Consider the following 25679-nt stretch of genomic DNA (forward strand, 5'->3'; position numbering starts at 1 on the left):
CATGAATTATTAAAAATCTACCTCCTAAAATATTTTGGGAAATTATATTTCCTGTCTTCTGAACCATGATCTACACAATATAGTGAATAGGAAAATAAATTTAAATTCAGTTAAGAAAAAAACAAAACAAAACAACAATGACCTAAAAGAGGTGATGTTATTGCACATATCAGTTAAAATTAATTGAGCATTTTGTACATACCATGCACTATACTAAATGCTCTAAATAAATGACTTATCACCAATTTCTTGATTCTTACTAGAAAGCCAATAGGTTGGAATAGTTATATCCTCAAATAAAGATTTATGACTAACTGTGGCACCTGGGTAGCTTAGTCGGTTGAGCCTCTAACTTTGGTTCAGGTCATGATCTCACAGTTCGTGGGTTCAAGTCCTGCGTCGGGCTTTGTGTTGACAGCTCAGAGCCTGGAACCTGTTTCAGATTCTGTATCTCCCTCTCTCTCTGATCTTCCCCTGTGCACGCTATCTCTCTCTCTCAGAAATAAATAAAACATTAAAAAAAATTAAAAAAAAAGAATTATGACTAAGTAACTTGAGCAAAGTAACCAGCAAGTAAATGGCAGAACTGGGATGAAATGCATCTTTACTAACCTCCAGAGTAGTCAGTAAATACAGCATAATAAGTAAGTAGGTCAAGATATAAGCAAAGTACAAAGAAATTTACAGTAAAAAATAGAAACTTTTCTTTAGTGCCCTCATCATACAGATGAGGAAACTGAGACCCAGAGATAATAAATGACCCATCCAGCTTTCGCATAGCTTAATAGATTGATAAAGATTAGGACATGGTCTTTTAGTTTCTAGAAGGATAGCATACCTATTCAAATCAACGGAAATATAAGTAATGAGAAAATATGAAACTTATATAACATCACATAATAGGTTGCATCAGTGGGAAAATGATCCCACATAAGTTTCAGTCAACTCTTAGTGATACAAGTTGGGGATTAAAAAAATAAGAGATACAGATTTTTATATTTACTCTTTATCACATTATTTTTTTAAAAATACTGACAAAAGATCAATTGATTTTTAAAAACATTTTGTACAGAAAACATAAATTATCTACTCAAGAATAGTCCAGTTTCATCTCCAAAAACAGCTCCTGAGATTATTTGGAAACAAATCTCCTATATCATATGATTTCCTAAGTAAATATAAAACAAAATTTTACAGTATAAAACTAGGGAGGATGATTATGTTTTAAATATTCTGAAAACAAATGAGTGGAAGAAAGATAGAAGAGAATGTCTAATCATATTCTTTACAGGTAAATAAGAATTGTGAATGTGGACTTTATTTTCTAAACAGGAAATCCACAGGACAATTGTAGCAGAAATCAGCAAAAATGGAAGGTCAATCTTAGAAGAATTTGGCAAATTGGTGAAGGCAATCATCAGACAGGCAAACCGAGTGAGTGGCAGTTTGTGGGGTTCAGGTTTCATTCAATGAAGGATTCTAGTTAAGTGAAGTCAACACTGAGTAGAGACCAATGGTTCTGTGGAATACTATTAATAAATAAAACATGCATATACTTGTAGAGGAGAGTCTACTATATGAAGAAAATAAATGGAACCAAATACTTGTTCATACTAAAAGATACATTTAAAAGAGTTCTTAAATTTATATTTCTTAAAAGGAGTCAACAAGAAAACTAAAACATTGAAAAGATTATCACTAACCTTTACATGGGGTCCTACACTTTATAACATGAGTGTGTATGTGTGCACGTGCACACACACGTTTATGGTTTCATGCTCACAACAATCTTACAGATTAGGGTAGGGAAGAATAATATCTTTATTTTATACAAGATTATCTCAAAGAAGATAAATGATTTGCCTAAGGTCACAATGGTGATAAAACTGGAACCCTGGCACCTGGCTGGCTCAGTCAGTGGAGCATGATAATTTTGAAGCCAGGGTCAGGAGTTTGAGCCCCATATTGGGCATTGAGACTACTTAAACACACACACACACACACACACACACACACACACACTCCCCTCATATTTCCCATATTGCTATCAAGTTTTTTTTTTTCCTTACAAGAGAAGATATATTTTAAGTTTAAAAGGATATGGCTAGACACAAACCCTCATTATATATGGAAGCAAGTTGGGGCACCTGGGTGGCTCAGTCAGTTAATATCTGACTTCAGTTTAGGGCATGATTTCACAGTTCATGGGTTTGAGGCCCACATCATGCTCTGCGCTGACAGCTCAGAGCCTAGAGCCTGCTTTGGATTTTGTGTCTCCTTCACCCTCTCCATCTCTCTCCTGCTTGTGCTCTCTCTCTCATAAATAAATTAATTAATTAACTTAAAAAATATGGAAGCGAGCTAAGAAGATAATGTAAAAAATTCTTTTAAAGAGAAAGAATACACATACTAATCTATTAGTTAATTATAAATTATAAAACAAATATGTTCCTGAAAAGTTATGAGCAAAACTAAAATCATGCATGAACCTGTATTACAAAATTGATTTATAAAATGCAGGAAACATTTTATGATATTTATTAATGTTTTCTCCCTCCACCCATAGAACTTTCACCTTGTAGCATTTAGAATTCTAATTCTAGTTCTTTTACGGTACCTTAGGGGAATAGATGAGATGACAGAATAGAAGTAATGACCAAATCCATGTCTTTTGAGCTTTAGAAGTAAAGTCTGGTCATCAAAATAAAAAGGTATTTGGAAATATGGTTGGCTAGGCAGATGAACGTATCTGCCCTATACTTCCTGTACCACCAACATCCTGGGCAACGCTTTTCTACATTGGGAACAAAGAGACGAGCTTGCAGAGACAAGCATACAAATTGGTCACTGATGACAGCCTCCAAGGTAAATGCACACAGTCTTCTCCAGGCCAAACCCTTTGAATGGAATAAGGAATTACTTGGAGAAATCAGATGAGTATCAATCATTGACATAATCCTACACACTTTACACTCAGATGCATCTTGGGAGAAATCAGGTGAAGGAGATACCTCGTACCCAGGACAAGACCCAGGGGATTCTGTACAGGCACTTTGATCAGAAAGGAATGAGTAGACTTTAGATAATATAGGACCAAATGCTACATCTTACTCTTTTCCCATTTCCGCCTATCTCTTCCCTGCTCCCAAAATCTCCTTCATTACTCTACTGGCACAGTCTAAAATTTAGACATTAAGATATAACTTTGGATTAGATGGGAAGTTTCATTTCTTGAACATGTGTATTTGTGACATGAGAACTGTAGCATTTTATATTGTTTCATATATTATAAGAGCTTCACAGAGTATTTCACCAAAAATTTATTGAAGTATTTCGGTAGGAAATATGGGTCACAGAAGATGCTGTGGGATTCTAACAGCATGATGCCTCTTAAGAATTTTAGTTTAACTAGAATTTCTCAAAATTGTACAGGCTCACTGTTGCCAAACAACTGAAAGAGATCATGACATTGACAATATAAATAACATTTTTATAACTTTAAAGATTCATCTTCAACTTAACAAATGTTATTTTTATAATGTAAAACAATTAGGGCTTTTGTGTATGAGGGTTACTTATAATACCTGTGTTCAAAAATTTTTAATTTGTTATCAAAGGCACATCAATAAAATAAGTTAGAGTCAACAACATAATGTTGAGTTATTGTCTGCAAAAATAATCAATTACAAGAATTTCCTTAAGAAATTAAGTATAGCCTAACTTTATGACATTAAAATGGAGTTATCAACTAAAGAAGCACTTGATTGAATCTTCTGGTTACTAGAAAAAAAAAAAGAATGTGCCATCCTCATCTAGTATAAAGGGTTACTTGATTGATTTCTTAGTCCAATCATTCACATAGCATATAGCATCTCTCTCTCTCTCTCTTTCTCTCTCCATAAAAACAGAGAGAGCCAAAAAGGTGCCAAAAGTTGTTGCTCTTACATTTCAATAATATACAAAATATAATCTCTGACCACAAAAAGCTTACATATTAACTCAATATTTTTGTTGGGCTGCAACCTTATAAAAAAGATACTCAACCATATATATATGAGTATATGTATATACTACACACTCACACATACGCACATGTAGAAGACAGGCACATAGGCATATTAAATGTTCTGAAAAGGCTTAGAGGAAATAAACCAAAAAGGTTTTCAAATTTCTTTAATCCAGTGTTTACAAATTTTTTTCAGAGTTTCTGCCCAACCTTCTCCCCCATGTGTTAATGTTCCCTCCTGATATTTTGAAAATGTGATGTAGTGAATTCTAAAGAAAGAAATTCCTTTCCCTAGTACAAGTCAGAATATTTCTTTCCAGCTTTAGTAGTGTGATATAAATTTCCCATAAGTACATCAATATCTTTTTCTAGTGTCCTTAATATTCAATAAACTTCTGATCTATAATTTAATAATTTATTCATTTGTCTAAGGAGTAAATTTATTCACCAATATGGAGGGTCCAAGGCAAATGGCCAGAACTGATAAGGTTGCTGGATATTCTTTTACAATAAATTGGTTAATTGGCATTGTGATTTGTAAATCAGAGTCCTCTGGGTCTGATGTGAGGCAATCAACGTGAACCAATTTCCTAAAGTTTGACAATATTGAATTTCTGAACATGCAAAGTGTATGATTGGATTCTGGATTAGACTCATGTCCAGACATCAGGAACAGCCTTGTCTCCAGGTCTCATTGCCTGTGTGATAATCACTTCGCCCTTTATACTCATATATATTTGTTTCCATTATTCCCTCTCAAGACCACAAATTACTCAAGAATATTAACTATACATCTTTTATTCATTTCTACTACTCCCAATAGTCAGTTTCCTCCTTTCCCCCACTGCCTACATTAGCTTTCTCATTGTTTCTCACCAGTGCCTCTCAGATGGCCTGTCTCCCCTGTCAGCGATGATAGACCTAAAATGTCCAGGGGGCTCTTATTTTTCTGCTTAAATAGCTTCATTAGTCTCTACAGCATACATGCTACATTTTACCCTCATACTTATTCTTCATTCTATGAAATATTTTAATCTTCACTAATCTCCCTGATCTAAATTTGATCCCTCTGATCAAAGTTTCACTGTTCTCTCCCAGTAGCAGAATTTGGGGTCTTAACTTGTGTGTATGTGTGTGTTTGAGTGTATTCCATTATATTTATAAGGTGACTCTTAAAGTATTTAATCAACATGACATGGGCACAGCCAGTCAGAATTGATGTTAAGCTGAGTATTATTCCTTTAGTTGCTGGGGGGAGGGCCGGGGAAAGTGCTAGGTGGCCAGAGAAATGTGGGATTGTTCAGGAGATTGCCAACAGCAGGGAAATATTTCAAAATTCGAACAAGTGAAAGGGCTGCACTAGTATGTTCCAGATGAATATTATCCCGAGGTTGCCCGACTACAAAAGTAGAGTATATGCTAATGAGACCAATTAAGCATTTCTGTTTCATTGGGCATCGCATATCCTTGGCCTAGAAAATGTTTCTCTGAAGCAGAGTAGGCAGTCAATAAGCATTTTTGAATTGATTTAAACGTGGCATACCAGCCTTTCATAATCTGGTCTCTGTCTGCTTCTCCAGTTTTAAGCATATTAGTTTCTGAGTGGTGCTCTGCTCTTCAGCCAGAGAGAAAAATATGTAGTTCCTTTCAGAAACCATGTACCACGTATCTATGCCTCTGCTTGTGTTGTTACATCTGGCTGGAATATTGTTCTTCAAGTGGCTAACAATTGTACATTCTCTAGGACTCAGGCCACACAGTATTTCATCAGGTAAATGTTTCTGACACTGTGACCCCCATATCCCAAACCTGCCATCAGTCTGCCTTAGGTGTGCCTCTGCTGCTTTTCTTTAGTATCCTCACAAACATCTCTCCCAGCAGTTTCCATGATCTTTTGAAATAAACTGTTCCATTATCTAATGCCTTTCTTATGATCTCCTGAATGGTAAGAACCATTGTTTATATAAACTGTATACTCAGATTCTAGCTCAAGGCTTAGTGTATACATGCTGCTTAAATAAACAGTTGATACAATTACTGAATAATTGCCACTTACAAGCATAATACAGGCCTCTACCCACCATGTGGTTAGAATTAAGAGTGTATTTCTCTGAACTTAGAGATGTTGGAGAGAAGCAAAGGGATGAGAAAAAGGGTAAGGAAGTCATTAAGTTTCCAAACCTTTAAACTAAACCTGCAAACACATTATATTGAAAATCATGTCCATTCCACAGATGAATTTTGTTCGGACCATCCTGTTTTAAACATTATAGAATGCAACTGCTTTCAAGAAGATGATCTTTTAATTCACCACAGTAATGCCATTCCTTACAGTGCCCACATCCTGATTTCATTTATATCACCTTCCATTAGATCAATGTTTTTAATTTGAATTTTAATTGGCAACATTTGTTGAAATAAAATAAATGTTATACTAGGTTCCAAAACTGTGGGGAATAAACTTAGGAATTCTCTGAACTTGCACCATGGGTTAACAAGGCATAAAGAATTCAAAAGCCATAGGATGTTCACACCCAAGTTTGGGTAAACAAGATTAAGTAAATAAGATTAGGTAAATGGGGAAAGGCCCCCAGTATAGGACAAAGGTATAGGAATAGGAAATCTCAGGATGAAAACACCTAAGATGAGATAAATAAGACCAGGTTTCAGGGTGGTAACACCTCCCAACTTAGTATAATAGCAGAAAGCTGCTTTCACAGGAAGGAAGGACCAAAATAGGTAAACAGGTAAACAGGGCTATAGACCTAAGCAGGGTGAAGTTGCCCAGATTGGAGCTAATTAGCAAAAGAAAGGTGCCTTGTTGCCCCTGAGGTAGCATGCTCTTTCTTGTCCCCTAGACCAGTTCAGGTAAACAGAGGTGGCACCTCTTGTTTGTTGTAAACAACTTTCCACTCAGTACCTGAATTTTGTTTTGTATTGGCCCAAACTCATAACACCACATATCTTCAAAACCCCCTTTCCCCATGCCCATGAGTTAATGTTCACAGTTTCATTGTTTCATTGTGCACACCCATCACACTTGTAAATCTTTTGATCCTAATAAAAACAGAACAAGGACTGTTACTCAGGGTTCTGGTCTCCTCCTAGATATTAGCCTCTCTCATATTATAATCCTGTGTCCTACTCTCTTGCTGGACAAGAGAAAACTTCAGACCCAGAGTCTATGACCAAAAAAAATCCATGATATAAAAAGTTACTAAGAGGAACTATATGACAGATGAAACTTTGATAGTTTGGTATTTCAGTAGGTAATGGCTTTTGTTAATTTGGAAAATATTCTAGTTAAACATCTGTTTTGGAGTTCTGCCTTCTCGGCAAAAGCAGCTAAGTTGATATATTAAGAGTTTATATAAACTGCAAGACTTTATATCTTGTCAAATTCCTTGTAACTCAGGGACTAGAATAACACTTTTGTAGTATGTGATATGCACCATTTATTTGTATACTAACCACAAAATAAACACCATCAATCCTTTAACTCATTTGAAATACAATTTACTGAGATTTCAAATAAATAAATTACTTAAAAATTCTAATTATTTTGTTGGGTCTAAAGCAGATAAATTAAATCATAAGTCACCAAAACAGGAGAAAAAGTTGTAATAAGTGCTGGATTGCAGTGGTAAACAATTAGAGATCATTCTACCTTCCTGAAACATCAGTGGGAGAGGATCAAAAATGATGGGTATTCCTTGTTTACAAAAGGTTCTGCCTGTAGCATGCTGTGTGTTTTTGTGAATCATTTATCTCCTAGCTTTAATCTGTCATAGTATGAGGTATTACAAATGTGATTCTGCATGACAGAATAATGAAACACTAAAAAAAGATTGTTAAATGACTTCTCCATAAAAACTTTTACAGAAAAAGTTATGAATACATTATAGAAAAACTGTTTTTTTCTTTTCATTATTTCAAATATTCTCCCATATCAAGATCTTAAGGGAAGACCATCAATTTTACAGTAAAATATTGCAAGTAAAGTTTTCTCCTTGTATATTAATATTTGAGTTTATCCAAGCAATTATTTTGTAACTAAATATTAGTAAGGGAATAGAGTAGAAAATAATTTTCTAACATTTGTAGTGACTCTAAAATGAGAAGTGCCATCAAAAGTACTTATGGAACTCATAAAAGAGGTGACAAAGGTAAAGATTATCACCCAGGACATTCTGATGCATTGAAATCAGAAAATTAAAAGAAAGAAAGTTTAAAAAGGAGAATGAAGAACAACACTGTTACATAACTTATTTTACTCTTTCAGGAACATACAGGATTCAGAATTTAAACTAAATATATAGTAATTTTTGGAACTAAAATTATACAAATCCATATAATTCTATGATCAGACTCTTGAATTTCAGAATGGTTGGTAGTACTTCCTTATATTTTACTTCTCTAGATGCCAATAGCATACTCTTTGAAGTTAAAAGTAAATTTTACCTATTTTTTTTACGTCCTTAAAGATCATTGAATCAGAGCTTTTCATCTTATAGGTAAAAACAAACAAACAAATAAAAACAACCAACTGAGGCCCAGAAAGCTTAAATAACTTACTCAAGATTACACAGCCAATTACAGGCAGATACAGACCACAATTCAGACCTTTGGTCTACTGGTTTGGTTTTTTTCCCAATATTCCACTGTAACTATCCAATGTTCTCTTCAGTTTATTTTTGTTGCCATCATTGACTTTATGACTTTGAGCTTTAATTCAAAACAATCTTCAGCAAGCTGATGCCAATGGGTACTAAAAAGACTGATGGGGCCAGCCACAGAATTTATCATCTTGATAAAATACAGCAAAAAATAAAAGTGAATATGAATGGGAAAGATACTAATATGGTGAAACATTATAATCACCAATTAAATAAATTATTGTAAAGACTGATATTTCTGTACTATATTTTTCAAAGTTTTCTTCTGAATATTTAAGCATAAATTATTTCCCGTAACTGATTTTTTTAAAAATGAGAGAAATGTGAAACATCAACATTGACACCCAGTACACAATCAATGCAAATACACATTTATCATAATGACCTAATAGATCATTTGGCAGTTATTTAAAAAATTCAGCTAGGGCCACCTGGGTGGCTAAGTCAATTGAGTGCCTGACTTCAGCTCAGGTCATGATTTCATGGTTGGTGAGTTCGAGCCCCACACTGGGCTCACTGCTGTCAGCACAGAGCCGGCTTTGGATCCTCTGTTCCTCTTTCTCTCTGTCCCTCCCCTGCTTGCGCTCTCTCCCTCAAAAATAAATAAACCTTAAAAAAATTCAGCTAATATCAGTCTAAAGCATACTATAGTCATTTTCTTGGAGGCTGAAAGGAAATAATTTTTTTTTTTTAATTTATTTCTAGGAGAGAGAGAGAGACAGCGTGAGTAGGGGAGGGTCAGAGAGAGAGGGAGACACAGACTCTGAAACAGGCTCCAGGCTCTGAGCTGGCTGTCAGCAAAGAGCCTGACGCGGGTCTCGAACCCACGAACCGCGAGATCATGACCTAAGCGAAAGTCGGACACTTAACCGACTAAGCCACCCAGGCGCCCCAGGAAATAATTTTTTTTAAGTGGAAAGCGAACATAATGGAAATAGGAAGTGATGATATGTATCAATGTATTTAAGATATGATATTATAAAATTTATAAATTGCAGCTTAATAAATCACAGTTTGTATTAAAGAGACCAAAGTTTTGTGGTGATGTTTGTTGACAGACTTTAAGCCATAGTGCTCCCCTTCCTTCTCCACCACCCAGCTGAGCAAGCTGATCACAAAGCCTGAGTTGTCGTCCTTCATTCAGCACGAGTGGGAAGGTGAGACCACTCAAGCACTGACATGAGACCAGCAACCCTAGCACCACAACTACCCTATTACTACAGCAAAGTCCCAAAGTCCATCTTCTTTCCCTGCTCTCCCGTGCCTTTCTGGACATGTGTGGGAGCCTGTCCTCTTCTCCCCCAGAAAGTCTCATTATGTGAGTAATGCAAGTTTTCATGGTCCCTATTGTTTGTGTGGTGCCATCTCTCTCAAACTCCAAACCAGCTGTAGGGTAGCCTCAACAAGTGATGCCATGAGGAGGTGTGCAGGAGATGAATCACAGGACTGAGAGTCTGTCTTTTCTTGCTGTAGCAGTCAGTTCCCTTACCTACTACCAATCCTGCACTTTGAGCTCTGCTGCTTTTTGCTGTATTTGCTGAGTTTTGCTGACTCTTCATCACAGATTTAATCAACCACACCAGAAGTTTTGACAACCATCATTTAGCATCAAGAGGTAAGGCTTTCCTTAAATTGACCACAATACCACAGTACTACCTCTGGGGTGTGTCTTAATCTGGTGCTCTCTGTATGCCTCATGTGGAATCATATGTCTTGATTCCAGCATAAGCTGTGCTGCCTAATAAAAAGTTCAGAGGAACATTTTTACTTGCGGACTGTTGGTTGTGAGTCTCAGCCAGGCATTGGTCCTTCTCCTATAGAAGTCTCAAGAAAAGTACTGAGACCCTGTGCAATACATGGGGTTGTTGGTTGGCCATTTGTGTGGAAGAGCAGTTATCATGTGGCATGCTGAGGTATACACTCCTATTAGCAGATGATTCACTAAGACTCCATGAAAATGTTTTTGTTATCACTGCTGCCTGGGCTTCTTTGTAACAAGGATCTTGATCTTTAGGCTTATATAGAAACAAACAAACAAAAACACATGGCATCCATGTGGGAAAATTAAAGAGGTAATTCAAACTCTGCTTAAATTCCATATCCTTAAACCCTTTAAAGAAACAATTGTTGTAGGGGAAGCCCTTAACCCTCATGTTATAGATTCAATACTTTCTAGACAAATAATGTTATAAATATAAGCAGGGTAAAGAAGTTCCCTCTCCTCCAAACTATATCTAGTTAGCCATTAGACAAACAAACTACTTATAAGGTGAGGTGAAAACAAAAAAATTGAAAAACAGATCCACAAATTTACCTAATTCAAAATCCAAAATTTACTACAAGACTTTATAAAGTGAGAATATAAAATGTCTCTAATTGTCCTTTGCACCTCTACAAGATGGAATTTAAATTAACTTTGATATCTACTGAGATGCACCACTAGCAAAACTTCATGGTCTTCTACCCTTACAGAGGCTCAAATTATAGTTCTTTTTGGAGTCTCAGTAAACTTAAAGATGGGCACACCCTAGAATATAAAGGAGTTATGAAATATAAAATATGGAACAAAGAGGTGTACCTAATCTTTTTTTTAATAATTTTTTTAAATGTTTTTTTTTTAAATTTATTTCTAGGAGAGAGAGAGAGAGAGACAGCGCGAGCAGGGGAGGGTCAGAGAGAGAGGGAGACACAGACCGAAACAGGCTCCAGGCTCTGAGCTGGCAGTTAGCACAGAGCCCGACGCGGGGCTCGAACCCACGAACGGCGAGATCATGACCTAAGTGAAAGTCGGACGCTTAACTGACTAAGCCACCCAGGCGCCCCAGAGGTGTGCCTAATCTTAATCATCGGAATTATTGTCCTGCTTAAATAGCCCTTAGTCATCATGGAAACTCCAATAAAAAATGTACTAAATTATGTTTCTGGCCTTTCCTTTTTTTTTTTTTAATTTTCTTATGTTTTATTTATTTCTGAGACAGACAGCATGAGCAGGGGAGGATCAGAGAGAAAGTGAGACACAGAATCCAACACAGGCTCCAGACTCTGAGCTGTCAGCACAGAGCCCGACGCGGGGCTCAAACCCACAAACCGCGAGATCATGACCTGAGCCATAGTCAGACACTTAACCGACTGAGCCACCCAGGCCCCCCATGTCTTTGGCATTTCTAGAAGACTTGTCAAATTCAGACACTATGGACCTTTCTCCTTAATTAAAATAGTTAATATGGCCCAAGATAAGTTAAAACAGAGCCTTCAGGGGCGCCTGGGTGGCTTAGTCGGTTGGGCGTCCGACTTTCGCTTAGGTCATGATCTCGCGGTTCGTGGGTTCGAGCCCCGCGTCAGGCTCTGTGCTGACTGCCAGCTCAGAGCCTGGAGCCTGTTTCCAATTCTGTGTCTCCCACTCTCTCTGACCCTCCCCTGCTCATGCTGTCTCTCTCCCTCTCTCCTAGAAATAAATAAAACATTAACAAAAAATGCTTATTAAAAAAAAAAACAAAAAAAAAACCAGAGCCTTCAAAGATTGAAACACAGCACAAAAGATTTATTTAGAGAAGGGTGTTTATACCCAGTATTTCTACCTTTAACAGCCCAGTATGGCTATTCTTAAACGTGGGAAAAATGAATGGTACTTGATGGTGGATTACTGCAACGGTAGTTCTGTGGTTCCACCCATTTAAATCCCCATAATCAATATAGTTGAATTCATTGGTTCCGTCCAATCATCAGCTGGTAAATATTTTGCTATTATTTATTTGGTTTATATGTTGTTTAATACCGATTTCTGCAGACTCTCAACCATAGTTTGCCTTTAGCTATGATGGATTGCAACATATTTTACCTCAGCTTTGACAGGACATCCCTACCTGGCTACCCATGAGGTCTTCAATAGCTCAGCCATTGCTCCTGTCTTTGTTGGCAAAATTATAAGTGTGTCCAACTTTCTTGATGAGCACAGGTAATGTCCTTACTCTTATGACATCTTTCCTCATGAATATTCATTTGTCACAATCATTCAAGACATACAAATACAAAAGGGCTCGCAAAATGGGAGGATCCATTTCCCCACATATAATAGAAGGCCCTGTCACCTCAGTTAAATCCCTAGGAAGCATTTGGTTAGCCCAAAGCCACTCTGTTTCCAACACCATTAAGAAAGAAAAAAAAATTAAGATTTTATTTTTAAGTAATCTCTACACCCAGTGTGGGGCTCCAACTCTCCACCTGAGGTCAAGAGACGCATACTCCACTGACTGAGCCAGCCAGGTACTCCAACAATGAAATACTGACAGTCATAGCAACAACAATGTTAAACCAGCTCAAAAGGCTTTTAAGGAATTTTTGTATTTTAAGGACAACATATTCCTAATATATAATTTTACTTAAGGTAATGTATGCTGTTTTTAGTAAACTGGCCACCTTGATGGGGCCATTTACAAAAGTGTCTCTAGACTCCTTCTGAATTATAATACAAGTGCTGTCCCTCAGAGACTCCATTACTCTAGAAGCTTTAGCAAGTTCCCTTCATGGCTCTTGGAGTCTCTGGACCACCTATTATAGCCATAAGTTGCCCCTGAACTTCTGATACAAGATTCCCCACAAAGCCCTATGCATTTCAGTGGCAGTACTGCATAGTGGGATCTCCTAGAAAAAGACATTCTCAAAGGCTCTGAGACCACGGCTGTCTATATTCAGCTGCCCATCGTGCCTTGAGTTTTGGAAGTAGCATTCTACAAGTTCAGTATGGCTATCAAAACCTCCTTGCTAAAAATGGAAATTATACCTACATATTAGAGCTAAAACTAGGCCTATGACCTGCCCCAATCTGCATGAAGGTGTGACCTTTCTGGTTCTTAATTCCTTGCCAGATGCCATGCTTTTGCAGAGGTTCCTCTTCTGAACTCCTTAGCTCCGTGAGTAAGTAGCCTTTGGGGATCAACTGAATAGTAAAGTGAATCTGTATATCTCAGATAGTATAACCGACATCATCAACATGATTAAACGCCCTGGAAAGCTGCTGCTTTTAACACCTTAACTACATATTCCTGATAAAAGACTCACTGATAAGTACAACTGCCCAAACTTTGGACAGTCACCTTTCACTGGATATCATAGTTAACAAACAGTTCCAGGTGAATGTGTCTTAGACCCTTGACCCGCTGCCAATTGTCTAAGCATATGGTCCAAGGTTGCCCCTTATGGAGTAAAAATTTCTGGGAATTTTGTCTCAGACATTCCCTAAATGCAAATCAATTCTACACATCTTCACACATACTGAAGCCACAATACTAAGACTTCATCAAGACACTTCACATCTTTTTTAGAGCTCTAGATGTTATTAGAGATAATAATGTCAATAACTTCAACCAAGACAATCATTTCACTTCTCACAATAGAAAATGCTAAGCTTTATAACAAGACATTCAATGGACACTTCATGTCCGTTACTCGTCTCTGGAGACAAACCTTATAAAGTGACACTGTGATATAGACAAGTTAAAATATGACACATTTCACTTAAAAAACACCAAGAGTGAAGAGAGATAAAGTCTGATCCATTTTTGATGTTTAATCACTGGCAAGTTTCAAGCCATACCCCTTCCACTTTTCTTTTGCTCCCTATGTAGCTCAAGCTAATGAGAAAGTCAGGGTACACTCTCCTTTAGAATAAATGGGATTTTCAAACCATGTAAGTTCTGACCATTGTGTGGGAGCTTTCACTCCAGCACCAGAATAAAACCCAAAGCCAGTCAGCTTTATTTGTTTCCTTAAGCAATTTTGGCTCTCACTGAATCCAATTTTGGATTGAACTCTGCTCTTCCCAGAGAGTCTCATTATTATGAGTGATACATACATGTTTTCATACCTTCTTAGTGCATGTGTGGTGTCATAAGTATTGACATCCAAACCAAATTTGGATGGGGGTCCTGGTCCACCTGGTGACTAAATATGGATTCATCTACTTATATGAGTAGTACCCAAAGAATTAAATAATATAAGTACAAAGAATAATGCATTTTCCTTACTCTAAAATGTTGGGCTCAAAAATAAGGGTTTCCTCTCTTATAGGCATACAATTAACATACACGTTCCTGCATATTGACATTAAAAGAACCATTAATTTTTTTAAAAAAATAAGAGAGCACACTTTTCTTTGCAATTATTCTATGTCTAATAAATAATGATAAGTGGTAAATACACATTTTGTATAAATATACATTTTGTGTACATTTATCATTGTTAAATAAGTAAACTCAATATTTATAAAAGACTATAGATTTTGATGCTGGTGTCATATGTTTTAAATATAAAAATAAAAAGCCTTTATTGACTGGAAGAATTCATTCATTATTGAAATCTTTACACCAGGAAAAACAGAATGCCAGGGAAATGATTTACTGACCTAATGAGCATACAAAAATAATCTCAAACAATTTGTTACTACAATTTGGGGAAAATTAGTGACAATAAATTACTGAATTGGGTATAAAGTCTGGTAATGATAACATAAATTATGTAAGGGATGCTGAATAAAATAGATATTGAAAACCACCTAGATATAAGATCAAAAGACAAATGGGCGAATATATGTCTGAGTTTTAAAGGAGAATATACACAGAGTAAAAGAATGGCTATTACACACAAAAGATGAGAATAGTTAACTTTCCATTTGCAGCTCAAAACTACAGTAGTACATATTAAAAAGTCCAGCTAGCCACAAGAAAAGAAATCCTCATATGTGTACATATATATAGTGGGAGTGTGTGTACATCTTAGTTCCAATCCACTGGTTTTGCTTTTTCCTTCTAAATTCTAAGGAGATCCAAATTTTAAATACTACCTTTTATAGACTAACAGTTAATACAGAAGTGTGAAAAATATATTACAAAAGTAAATTGCATTTAACAATCATTATGTAATAACCTAAGTCTATAAGATGGAAAGTCTATAAGATGGAAAGAAAATACTAAATTTAATGAATATAATAAGAATTAATGAAATGTGCATTATCCAATCATTATCAGTGTTGTTAATATAACATTATGGTATAGTTTGAGAAAAAAAAACAAAAAACCCACACCCCACAATTATAACCCTATATTGTAGGCAACATCATGGGGAAAGATAGTTCTAAATTGACCTTGAGGAAACATACTGTAATGAAAGGAAAATAGCAGTTGTGAATAATAAAAATATATAAAATATGTAGAAGTAGGAAAGAAATTCAAGGTTGATGTTAGTTATTTAAAACAAAACAAACAAATCCAAACCTCTCTCTCAATAAACAAAAGGTTTTAGTAACTCTCTGTGCCCCCTGTACAGAGCAAACCAGCCTGACAACTTTGTGTGATTTAGAAGTTCATGAACTTGAAACCTATACAACCAAGAGACTGCATTAATAACAGAAGAGAAAGAGATGGCAGACTAATTGGGAAAACTAAGAAGAAAAACCTGAGAAGGATTTCATGCACACTTCCAAGATTCCACATTTGAAAGCTAGTCTTGGGGAAAAGTAAGCTTTGTACCTTAATAAATATGCATTCATTCATGATGGGCCTTTTAGGAGGTGAAACTATCTGGGAGGCCAAACACAAAATTAAGTCACTACAGACTTTTTGGATATCCTCAAGGTAATTTTCATGTTGGAATTCTCCAAGAAATCTGAATGTCAGTTTGCATTCTACAGAGCTAATATTTGATACATGCTTCATAGAATAATTTTTGTTTAAGATTTTCTACATAAAACTGTGTTTATACAGTTTATCCTCTGTAGTGGGTTGAATAGCATCTCTCACCCCCCAAAATCTGTATCTACCCAGGAGCTCAGAATGTCATTGTATTTGGAAACAGGGTCTTTGCAGATATAATTAAATATTAATATGAAATTATACTGGATTAAAGTGCACCCTAAATGCAATATGTAGTGTCTTTATAAGAAAAGAAGACAGAGATACACGCAGAAACAGAGGAGACACACAAATAGGGCAAAGGTCTTGTGAAGACAGAGGCAGAAATCAATGATACAACTACAGTCACTGAATGTGAAGGGTTGCTGAAAGCCACTAGAAGCTAGGAGGAAGCAAGGAAAGATTCTTCCCGAGGGCTTGCAGAGGATGTGAGGCACTGATGATAGCTTGATTTCAGAGATCCAGCTTCCAGAACTGAGAGAACAAATTTCTGTTGTTTTAAACTACTGAGTTTGTGATATTTTCTTAAGGTGGCCCTCAGATACCAATATATTTTCTCTTACACATAATCCCTGAAATGCAAGGACTGAAGGGAAAGAAGGGGGGTAAGGGGAGTTTGGAAAGGGATAATCATTATAAAAAGTAATATTCCATGTGAAACCAATTTAGGTATTATATAACTAGTTATGAATCATTTCTTCTGATAGATAGTTGAAAGAGAACTTTCATCTCCTTTAATTATTTTAAGCATCTTGTTTTACCAATTGGTCCACCTAAAAGCTTTAATTTTGCCTTGTCTATTGTGTCTTTCTCTTGGGCTTTAAAATAAGAAAATTCCATTATTTTCTATTCCAAGAGAAAACAAACATAAACACCAGCCTCTAACCTGCATCCCATCTCACTGCCATCCTAGCTCCTTCTGTTTTTTATTTTTTTCCTCAGCCAGAATTGTTGAAATAGAAGTCAACATTTAGTCTCCAATTTTTGTAATTCCCCATTACATACAACTTGATTTTTGCTGCTACACTCAAGGTATAAATACATATTAGCAAACACATTTTTCCTTTAACAATGCCAACATTTTTCTTATGTTCTAAAGCATCTTATCTACATCAAATTAAAAATTAAAAATCTGCTTTGCATATTTTGGCACTTAAAAACAAACCATTGTATGAAGACATAAACAGTCAAACCAAAAAAGAGGAGACAACTGGTAATTAAAAATTGAGAAATGAAGAAAAATAGAACATTTTATTAAAAGTAGGTTATTTTTAGTCCATAAGTCAAGTGTAACAGTTTGTTAGAAGTAAGTCAAGTATCAATAAATGTTATTCAATGACCCAGAATTATTATATTTCCCTGCATATATAAAACAGCCATAATCCTGCAGAATGAATATCACCAAAGAGACCCTGATATCTAAAGTTCAAATGAAATCCAATGATGCTCATGACAACATTAGGAATTGACAATTTCCTTACCTATAAAAACTGAAAGATAGAAATTGACTGACAAAATAATATTCATTCAATCAACTGCTAATGTAGGTTCATATTATGCTCACATTTAACGGATATGAATTCAATTCTACACTGGGCAGCAATAAATAAATAAAAGTAATTTGGTAGCATATGACCTACAAAAGATCAAGCTAGCTCATCTGGTATTATCTAAAGAAATTGTTACGTATTCTGACATAAGAGGATAAATGTCCTGTTAGAATAATTCAGCGACTACATGGCTCATGCAAAATCATGTAGATGACTTTTATGGGCGATTTAACATATTCCACATGTAATGTTGATTGTATGTGATTTTCTCCTTACATAACTTTAGAACCTTAACCTTTGTAAATCTGCAATTCCAGTGAATGAATTGAGTATATCTGACAGATATTATGCTAAATGATTACAAAGTGAAATTCTAAGAGTGTCAGCATATAAAAGATACAGAAGAAAGAATGATTATATTTTGGGGCGCCTGGATGGCTCAGTCGGTTGAGCATCCGACTTCGGCTCAGGTCTTGCTCCCACGAATGGTGGGTTAGAGCCCCACATCGGGCTCTGTGGTGACAGCTAGCTCAGAGCCTGGAGCCTGCTTCAGATTCTGTGTCTCCCTCTCTCTCTGACCCTCCCCTGCTCATGCTGTCTCTGTCTCTGTCTCTCTCTGTCTCTCTCTCAGAAATAAATTTTTAAAAAACATTTAAAAAATTAAAAAAAAAAGAATGATTATATTTTAAGATAAATGACAGGAAGAGAAAAAAGTGAGAACTGGTATGTTATGAAGTGATACCAAAAAGTCATAAAACAGCTGAAAGTGGCAACAGAAGAAAACTGAGAATGAGAGGAATAAGAAGCAAAATAGAAATTGGATTTGTTGATAATCCAATGACGACTGCTTGATCATCTCACATTCAGGGGGTAAAAGTAGAAATAGGAAGAAGTCGATGTTAATTATTTATTTAACTCATCTACTCTGCTCCCAGAAAACTTTTAAGTGTCATTAGGTGATTAGATATCCACTGGAGATGTAACACAAACTATTTGCTTCTATGCTTTAATTACATAATATAAAGGTTTTATTTTTTGCCATTCTACTCTTAAGACTCTAATAAATCCAGAATCCAGGTCATTTTATTTCATCATTTTTGGTAACTGGTGGTAGGATCTCTACAAATGTGAACATAAAGAAAACTATGTGTATATGGGAATCTCTGTGTGTATATGACTTAACTATGTGTTATTATGCAATCACGTACAAATAGCGTATCATTTAATTATAAATTAACCCTATGAGGTAGACATTTATCACCTCTATTTCAGAGAGTAGAAAAGTAAAATTCAGGTTAATGATGGGACTTGTCTAAATGAAAAAGAGCAATGAATTGTGCTATGAATCCAGAAATCTGACTTCAGAGTTGGCATTTTTAAACTCATAATGAACATGAACTATGTGAGATATCTTTTATAAATATACAATCTCATTCATCCTTCCCAACAACTCTGCTCTGTAGGCATAATGATCTCAACTTTACACATAAAGAAACTGAGCTTCAAAGAGCTTATGTAACTTGTACAAAGACAGATAGCTATAAGATGTGACAGGCTGAAACTAGAACTCCAAGTTTGTCTGGCTTCTTATGTAGTTTGATATCCAGAATGTAACATTTATACAAATAAGATCAATTTCCTTACTTTTTTTTAAAAAAGTTAATGTTTTATTTATTTCTGAGAGAGAGAGAGAGAAGGGGAGGGTCAGAGAGAGAGGGAGATACAGAATCCGAAACAAACTCCAGGCTCTGAGCTAGCTGTCAGCACAAAGCCCAAAGCGGGGCTCGAACCCACGAACTGTGAGATCATGACCTGAGCTCTAGTCGGACACTTAACCAACAGAGCCACCCAGGCACCCCAAGGTCAGTTTCCTTACTAATAAATCAAAGCACATTTGATTTCATTCACAAATGATCCAAGACTTGCTTAAAAATTAATATTAAATACCACTATCAGTTGCATCACTTTTTACATAAGAAGACTACATTTAATTTACATTACGCCTGCTAGAATAGATTCCATTCTTTAGAAATCTGTTGATTTCCGTTTATTTTAATCTGTCCTTTTCCTTCTCTTTTTGAACATCCAGAGGATCCAGAGGCTACGATAAAATATCCCTAGTGACCAGCATGTCTACGTGTTAGGAAATGAAATGCTGAATTCTCCTTTTTCATTGAATTTGGCCCCATGACATCCCAAGAATAGGTTATAATAGAACAAATTAATGGCTTAGAAAGAGAACTGAAGTAACCAGACAATCTTCTGGATCATCATTGCTAGGGTTCTGTCAGCAACCGTGCAACATTGTTGGCATCTGGGAACTATAAACCATTCTTATAAGAAAAGGACTATTTTGAGGCACAAAAGGAAAAAATAAATAAACAATTAGATGGATAATGTTTTTCTTTCTAGGCTGTCACTCTCTTCTCAGAGTTCAACTCTGATTTAACCGATCAGTATGCTAGGAAGAAGAAATATTTTGTAGAGCAAAGAAATAGACACCTTGCTAATGCTGGCCTCACCATTCTATTTCAAGGTTAAACAAAAGGTTTAGTATTTCACTTCTGACGACAATGTTCCCTCAAATAAGTTGAAGATCTTGGACTTGTTTCAAAAGAGAGAGAAGGAGGATATATAGGCAATATCAGGTTATAAGAAATTGGACTGGAAGCATCAGCTTATTTTATATATCAGCAGAAACGTCAAGTCAAGATGTGATCCAAAATCTTGATATGATAAAATCCACGTCCTTCTGCTAAAATACTTTGTCATTTAGGCCTAGACATTCATTACAGCTATAGCAAATCCTTTACCATGTAACACAATGCTGTAAATCTAAATTGTAGAAGTCTGAACTTTCAGCCTCTCTCCCATACTTTACTGCTCACTAAATTTCCTTTGCCTATCCATCCATAAACAGAGCTTAACCTGGGTGAGATCCAGCTGGATCTCAGATACAAAACCTTTAGAAGCCAGGTAAGTGACTTCTAAGACTTGTGATCAGGGAGATGTGAAGGCAGCAAAGGACACATTGTCTTCTCAGTGCCAATGCAGAACAGATTGTCAGATTGACAAGATGAGCTAAAATGTCCTTTACTGTCTTTTTATGTCCATTGCTGTCCCAGAAACTAGGTGCTTGAAACCAAAATCTTTTCCTTCTAGAAATGTGTTTAAAAGGTATAAAACAATATGATTGTTTTGTATGTACTTTGGCATTATTATACTAGTTCTATATTTGACTGCATGCATATTTTGCAGAGCACACTTTGCTTTATGCTCTGGTAATTTCCCATTTTATATCATTCTGACATGAAGGCACTTGCAAGGTTACTGGATGTACTTATTTTTAAAAATTAAAAACAATCCTGTTTTCATTTTTATATTGTTGTTCACCTGTGTACCTGACTGTAAATTCAGATTGAGTAAAATGACCTCAAAATTTTATTATTACAAAGCTACTATCTAAAAAGAATTGCCAAGTAAAGTACTTTGTGAATAGTGAAAATGTTCATAGAAAACTAACATTTTTGAATAGCACGTATTGAAAAATAAAGCGTGTCTGGAATGAAACATTACGTGATGAGATGAATATTACTTACCAAACTCCTTGGGAACTGCTATAGAATAAACACAGTTATGTCCCACACTGTAATTTTTTGGATAGTTTGGTGATAGAACAGTGCCTTCTGAACCCGTTGAATGACTTCCACAGGGTGCTAGGGAACAAAAATGACAAAAAACATTTTTAGAAAAGCTTCAAAAATCACACTCTGAATATTTTCTTGATATAAAAATTATGGTTATTGAATTTTAAGGTATTTGATTTATTTTCATCTTTTCACAAAATCCACCACTGTCAAATATTTTAAAAATAAATTGTGAACATATGTGACTACTTTAAGTATTCAGATTTACTCTTCTCAAACACAGAAATATAAATGTGATATAATGGTGCTATCGCTAGGGGTAATAATGGCAGGCCTGCTTTCATTTATGATAAAAGTGTAGAGAAAATGTCTTTTATAATGATGAGAAATTACATATGCAGGTGGGAAACTATTGTACTCACTGCCAGGCTTTGACACTCTACTCAAAATCAACCTTGATTATGCTGCCACCAAATTAAGTATTTTTATACATGGGACAGGGATGGCTGTACAAACACATTCACCCACTCATCTAAGTAAAATACTCTCTCACCAACCTTTATCTGTTTATGTGATTTACATTTGAATCGTTAGAGCTGATGATGGTGCACAGAGGCAGATTTGTTTTTTTGTTACCTCAGCCCCAAATGTGCTATGTTCCTAAAAGAGGTGAGGGTGAAACCAATGTTTTGGGCAAATTTGTAGATGATGGTTCTGCTGTTCACAAAAATAGGGGAATACCTTGGATTTTACAGTTCTGGGCTATGAGACAGACTCAGGGTAATGATAGACATTTAGGTATTAGAAACATAAAGATGATAGTTGATATTCTCTAAATGAATGAGATCATCCAGAAAATTATACAGAATGAAAAAAGATGGCCAAACAGGAGGTCTGGGGTATGCCAAGGTGAAGGATCACTCAGAGGGTGGCTACAGAGAATGTAGTCTCATGGAAGCCACAGAAAACAGAGCTTCACTTAAAACAAAGTGGTCAACAGGGTTAATTGTTGCAAACGGTAATAAATGAAAAAGGAGTGAGTGGGTTTGGTGACATGGAGGGTCAGAGAGCAGGGGCTTCTTCTCTAGGCCTATGCTTTTCTTGAGGAGGGATGCTGTTTAACTGCTGGCTGGCTGGGTCCGCCCCTTACTCTCAGAGGTAGAATGAGCTTTCCAGATTGGTGACCCCAGCACAAGAACTTCAACTTTACTCTGGGCTGGGCACCATTTTGCTTAAAGAGCATATTGGCTGGTCTTCTCCTCTCCAGAGTCAGTATTACAGGGCAAGTCTGCTGAGAGAGTGGCCATGGTTAGTTGCAGGACACCAGTAGCTGCGTAGGATGCCTATTGTTTTGGCTCCTCTGCTTTTATCAATATTAAAGCTAACAGTTTGATTTTCTTCATCCTATCCCTTAATTGGCTTTGAACTTGTGCAGAGAGGACTCCCCTCAAGCAATGGGATTTTTGGTATTATTTATACAATGGTTTCAACTAGTGCAGCTTTCTGCAAATTACAACCAGCAAACCAAATCCACCCCATCAGAAGAGGGTTTTACATTCTTAGAGTTACAAAACAAAACTAAGTGAGAGTATGTGACAGAGACATATGTAGCCAACAAATCCCAAAATACCATCTGGCGCTTTACAGAATAAAGTTTGCTAACCCTGGAAGTAGAGTAGAGAGGTGGCAGCTAGATAGTAGTTGGATAAAGAAAAGCATGTAAAGAAATAACAGACGCAATCAGAACCTTAATCATAAACAAAAGGAGAAGGTAGGGAGTAGTTGGGGAAGATCCAAAGCTGAATGAGTTTTGTTACTGTTTTATTTAATAGTGGAGAAGGAGTCATTACAAGGGAAAAATCAGGAACAGACTTAGAATCTAGGAAAAAGTTAAGATAAAAAATAAAAGTGGAGCCATTTTGCTTTTGAAAACATCAGTGATCTTCCCCTGTGACCTGAGCAAAAAGGATGAAGGAGACTGGAAATACATAGGTTTAGGTTATGTGTTGGGAATTTATTGGAGTTATTGCCTATTTTCCTTTTAAATGTTTGCTTGTTTGTTAGTTTATAGAGACAAAGTATGAGCCTGGGAGGGGCAGAGAGAGAGGGAGAGAGAGAATCCAAGCAAGGCTGGATTTCACAAACTCTGTGACCTGAGCCGAAATCAAGAGTCAGATGCTTACCTGACTGAGGCACACAGGTGCCCCCTGGGTTTCCTTTTAAAGAGAGCTGGATGCAGTGGTGTGTTTGGTGACTGGAGATGAGGTATGATAGCTTGAAAAGTAAACACATTTGATGGATTCCTAGCCAAAGTTTAAAATATAGCAATATTCTTAAAACACATACATACAACATAAACATTGTGTTGGGTGGCTAATAATGTTCTGCCTTTTAATGTTTTGTAAAATGGTAGTATATATTTAGGATTAAAGATACTAAAATTAGAATGCCCCAGAACAACAACAAATTGACAGTGGTGATGATAACCGAAGATGCATTGCTCTCATCACTCATTATTGTGTGAAATTAGAGTGGTCAGGTGTATTCTTTATTCAGCACAGATAACTTTATTCAGCTAATAGTATTACTGATGAGAGAATCATTCAAAAATGAGTAGTGTGATTTACGTTAACCTTCCTTCTGATTTTAAGGTGCTCCAAAATTATAATACTTTGAATGTATGTGACAATAGGTCTTATTTTCATATTTGGAAATGAATATGAATAGAAATGAGAGCTTCTAGTCCAAGTTCAGCTTTGTGACTTAGTCATGAACATTCTGCCATTCCACATTAATATGCATCAGACAGCCTCAATTTGTTTTTTAGATTCTATTTTGCATATGGACATTAAGGACAGCTATTTCAAAAAGTATCATTTATAAGTATAAAAAAAAGTGAAGTTATTTTTTAACCATTGATGAATATAGATGAGGTTGCAGTATAATCATCTGTTTTTAGGATAACTAATACTATATTAGATTCTGTTCTTTGTCCTAGCGGCCATAATTTTGCATTTCTTCCTTAATGACTAAGCCAGAGCAACTTTACTAAATCTCCTAATATTTGTTCCTAGAAACTTCATATTCTCTCTTCCTGTTTTAATTTCATTAAACTGGTGGGTGTAGCAAAGGGCCGCCTTTATTTTTCTGGCTCTGTTAACAATCAGTAGAAGTTAGAAGCCTACCAAGACTTTGAATTCTATGCTTATTTTTGCTATTTTATTTATACCAGTGGGCCATGTGTCCCACTGGCTGTGTTTCTCTAAAAGCCCATATCCCTTGTAATGCATTTAATGTAAGAACTCATCTGTACCTGCTCCTGAATACAACTTATTTGATCCATATGACAACCTCTTAAATCTATATTTAATTGCATTGTAGTTGAACACTTGAATTATGAGAAGAGGTTCTATGATTAAGTAAGTTTGGGAAATACATGGATAAAAGAAAAAGAGTTCTTTATGATTTCATTGATACCTTAGTAAAGTATGGGGACTGTCATATTTTTTCTCACAAACTTATTTGATCGTGGAAACTGTTTCAGTGTAACGTCTCACAGGACCAATGTTCCCTAGAACACACTTTGCAAAATGCCAGGCCGATGATTCCAAAATGTACTATCACTTTGGCGATAATTCTCACATTTATATTATTGTCTATAATTGATTAGAATTTTGCAGTACTAAAGAACTGTGTTTTTTTGTATGCACGGAGAGCCCAAGTATTTTAAAGATTTATAATGTCAAACTTAGCCTATTATAAAATACCGTTATCCTTGACACTCTCTCCCTCACTTTTGGGGTCCAATACATCATTGATTTGTTGCTTGTACCCTTACATAGCTCATCAGTCTCTCTCTCCTCACTGACACTGAAACTGTCACAACCCAAACTCCCAACAGTTTCCACATGAGCTCTTCGAAGAGACAACTAGCTCCACTAATCCCTGCAAGTTCTCACCACTGCAATGATTTTTCTAGCAGACACATCTTATCATATTTCTCTTCTTTACCAGAACAGTTCCAATAAACAGTGGGTTTTCTATAAATGTTTATGGGATGTTGGAATGTATTATGCTTGCAATACCAGGTAGGCTACTATAAATGGTGTTCCATA

The 25679-nt window shown here is 36.0% G+C and overlaps 1 protein-coding gene across 3 annotated transcripts in view; it reads right to left on the bottom strand.

Annotated features, from left to right (window-relative positions):
- The window catches only part of CSMD3 (CUB and Sushi multiple domains 3), a 1194711-nt gene that overhangs the window by 219746 nt on the left and 949286 nt on the right, over positions 1-25679 (bottom strand). For all 3 annotated transcript variants that reach the window (XM_077772930.1, XM_077772929.1, XM_077772928.1), the window contains one exon: positions 21517-21633. In XM_077772930.1, coding sequence (XP_077629056.1) covers positions 21517-21633 — 117 coding nt within the window. The remainder of the gene's footprint in view (positions 1-21516; positions 21634-25679) is intronic.

This window comes from Crocuta crocuta, unplaced genomic scaffold, assembly GCF_008692635.1.
Source record: "Crocuta crocuta isolate KB4526 unplaced genomic scaffold, BGI_CrCroc_1.0 scaffold479, whole genome shotgun sequence".
Classification (NCBI taxonomy): domain Eukaryota; kingdom Metazoa; phylum Chordata; class Mammalia; order Carnivora; family Hyaenidae; genus Crocuta; species Crocuta crocuta.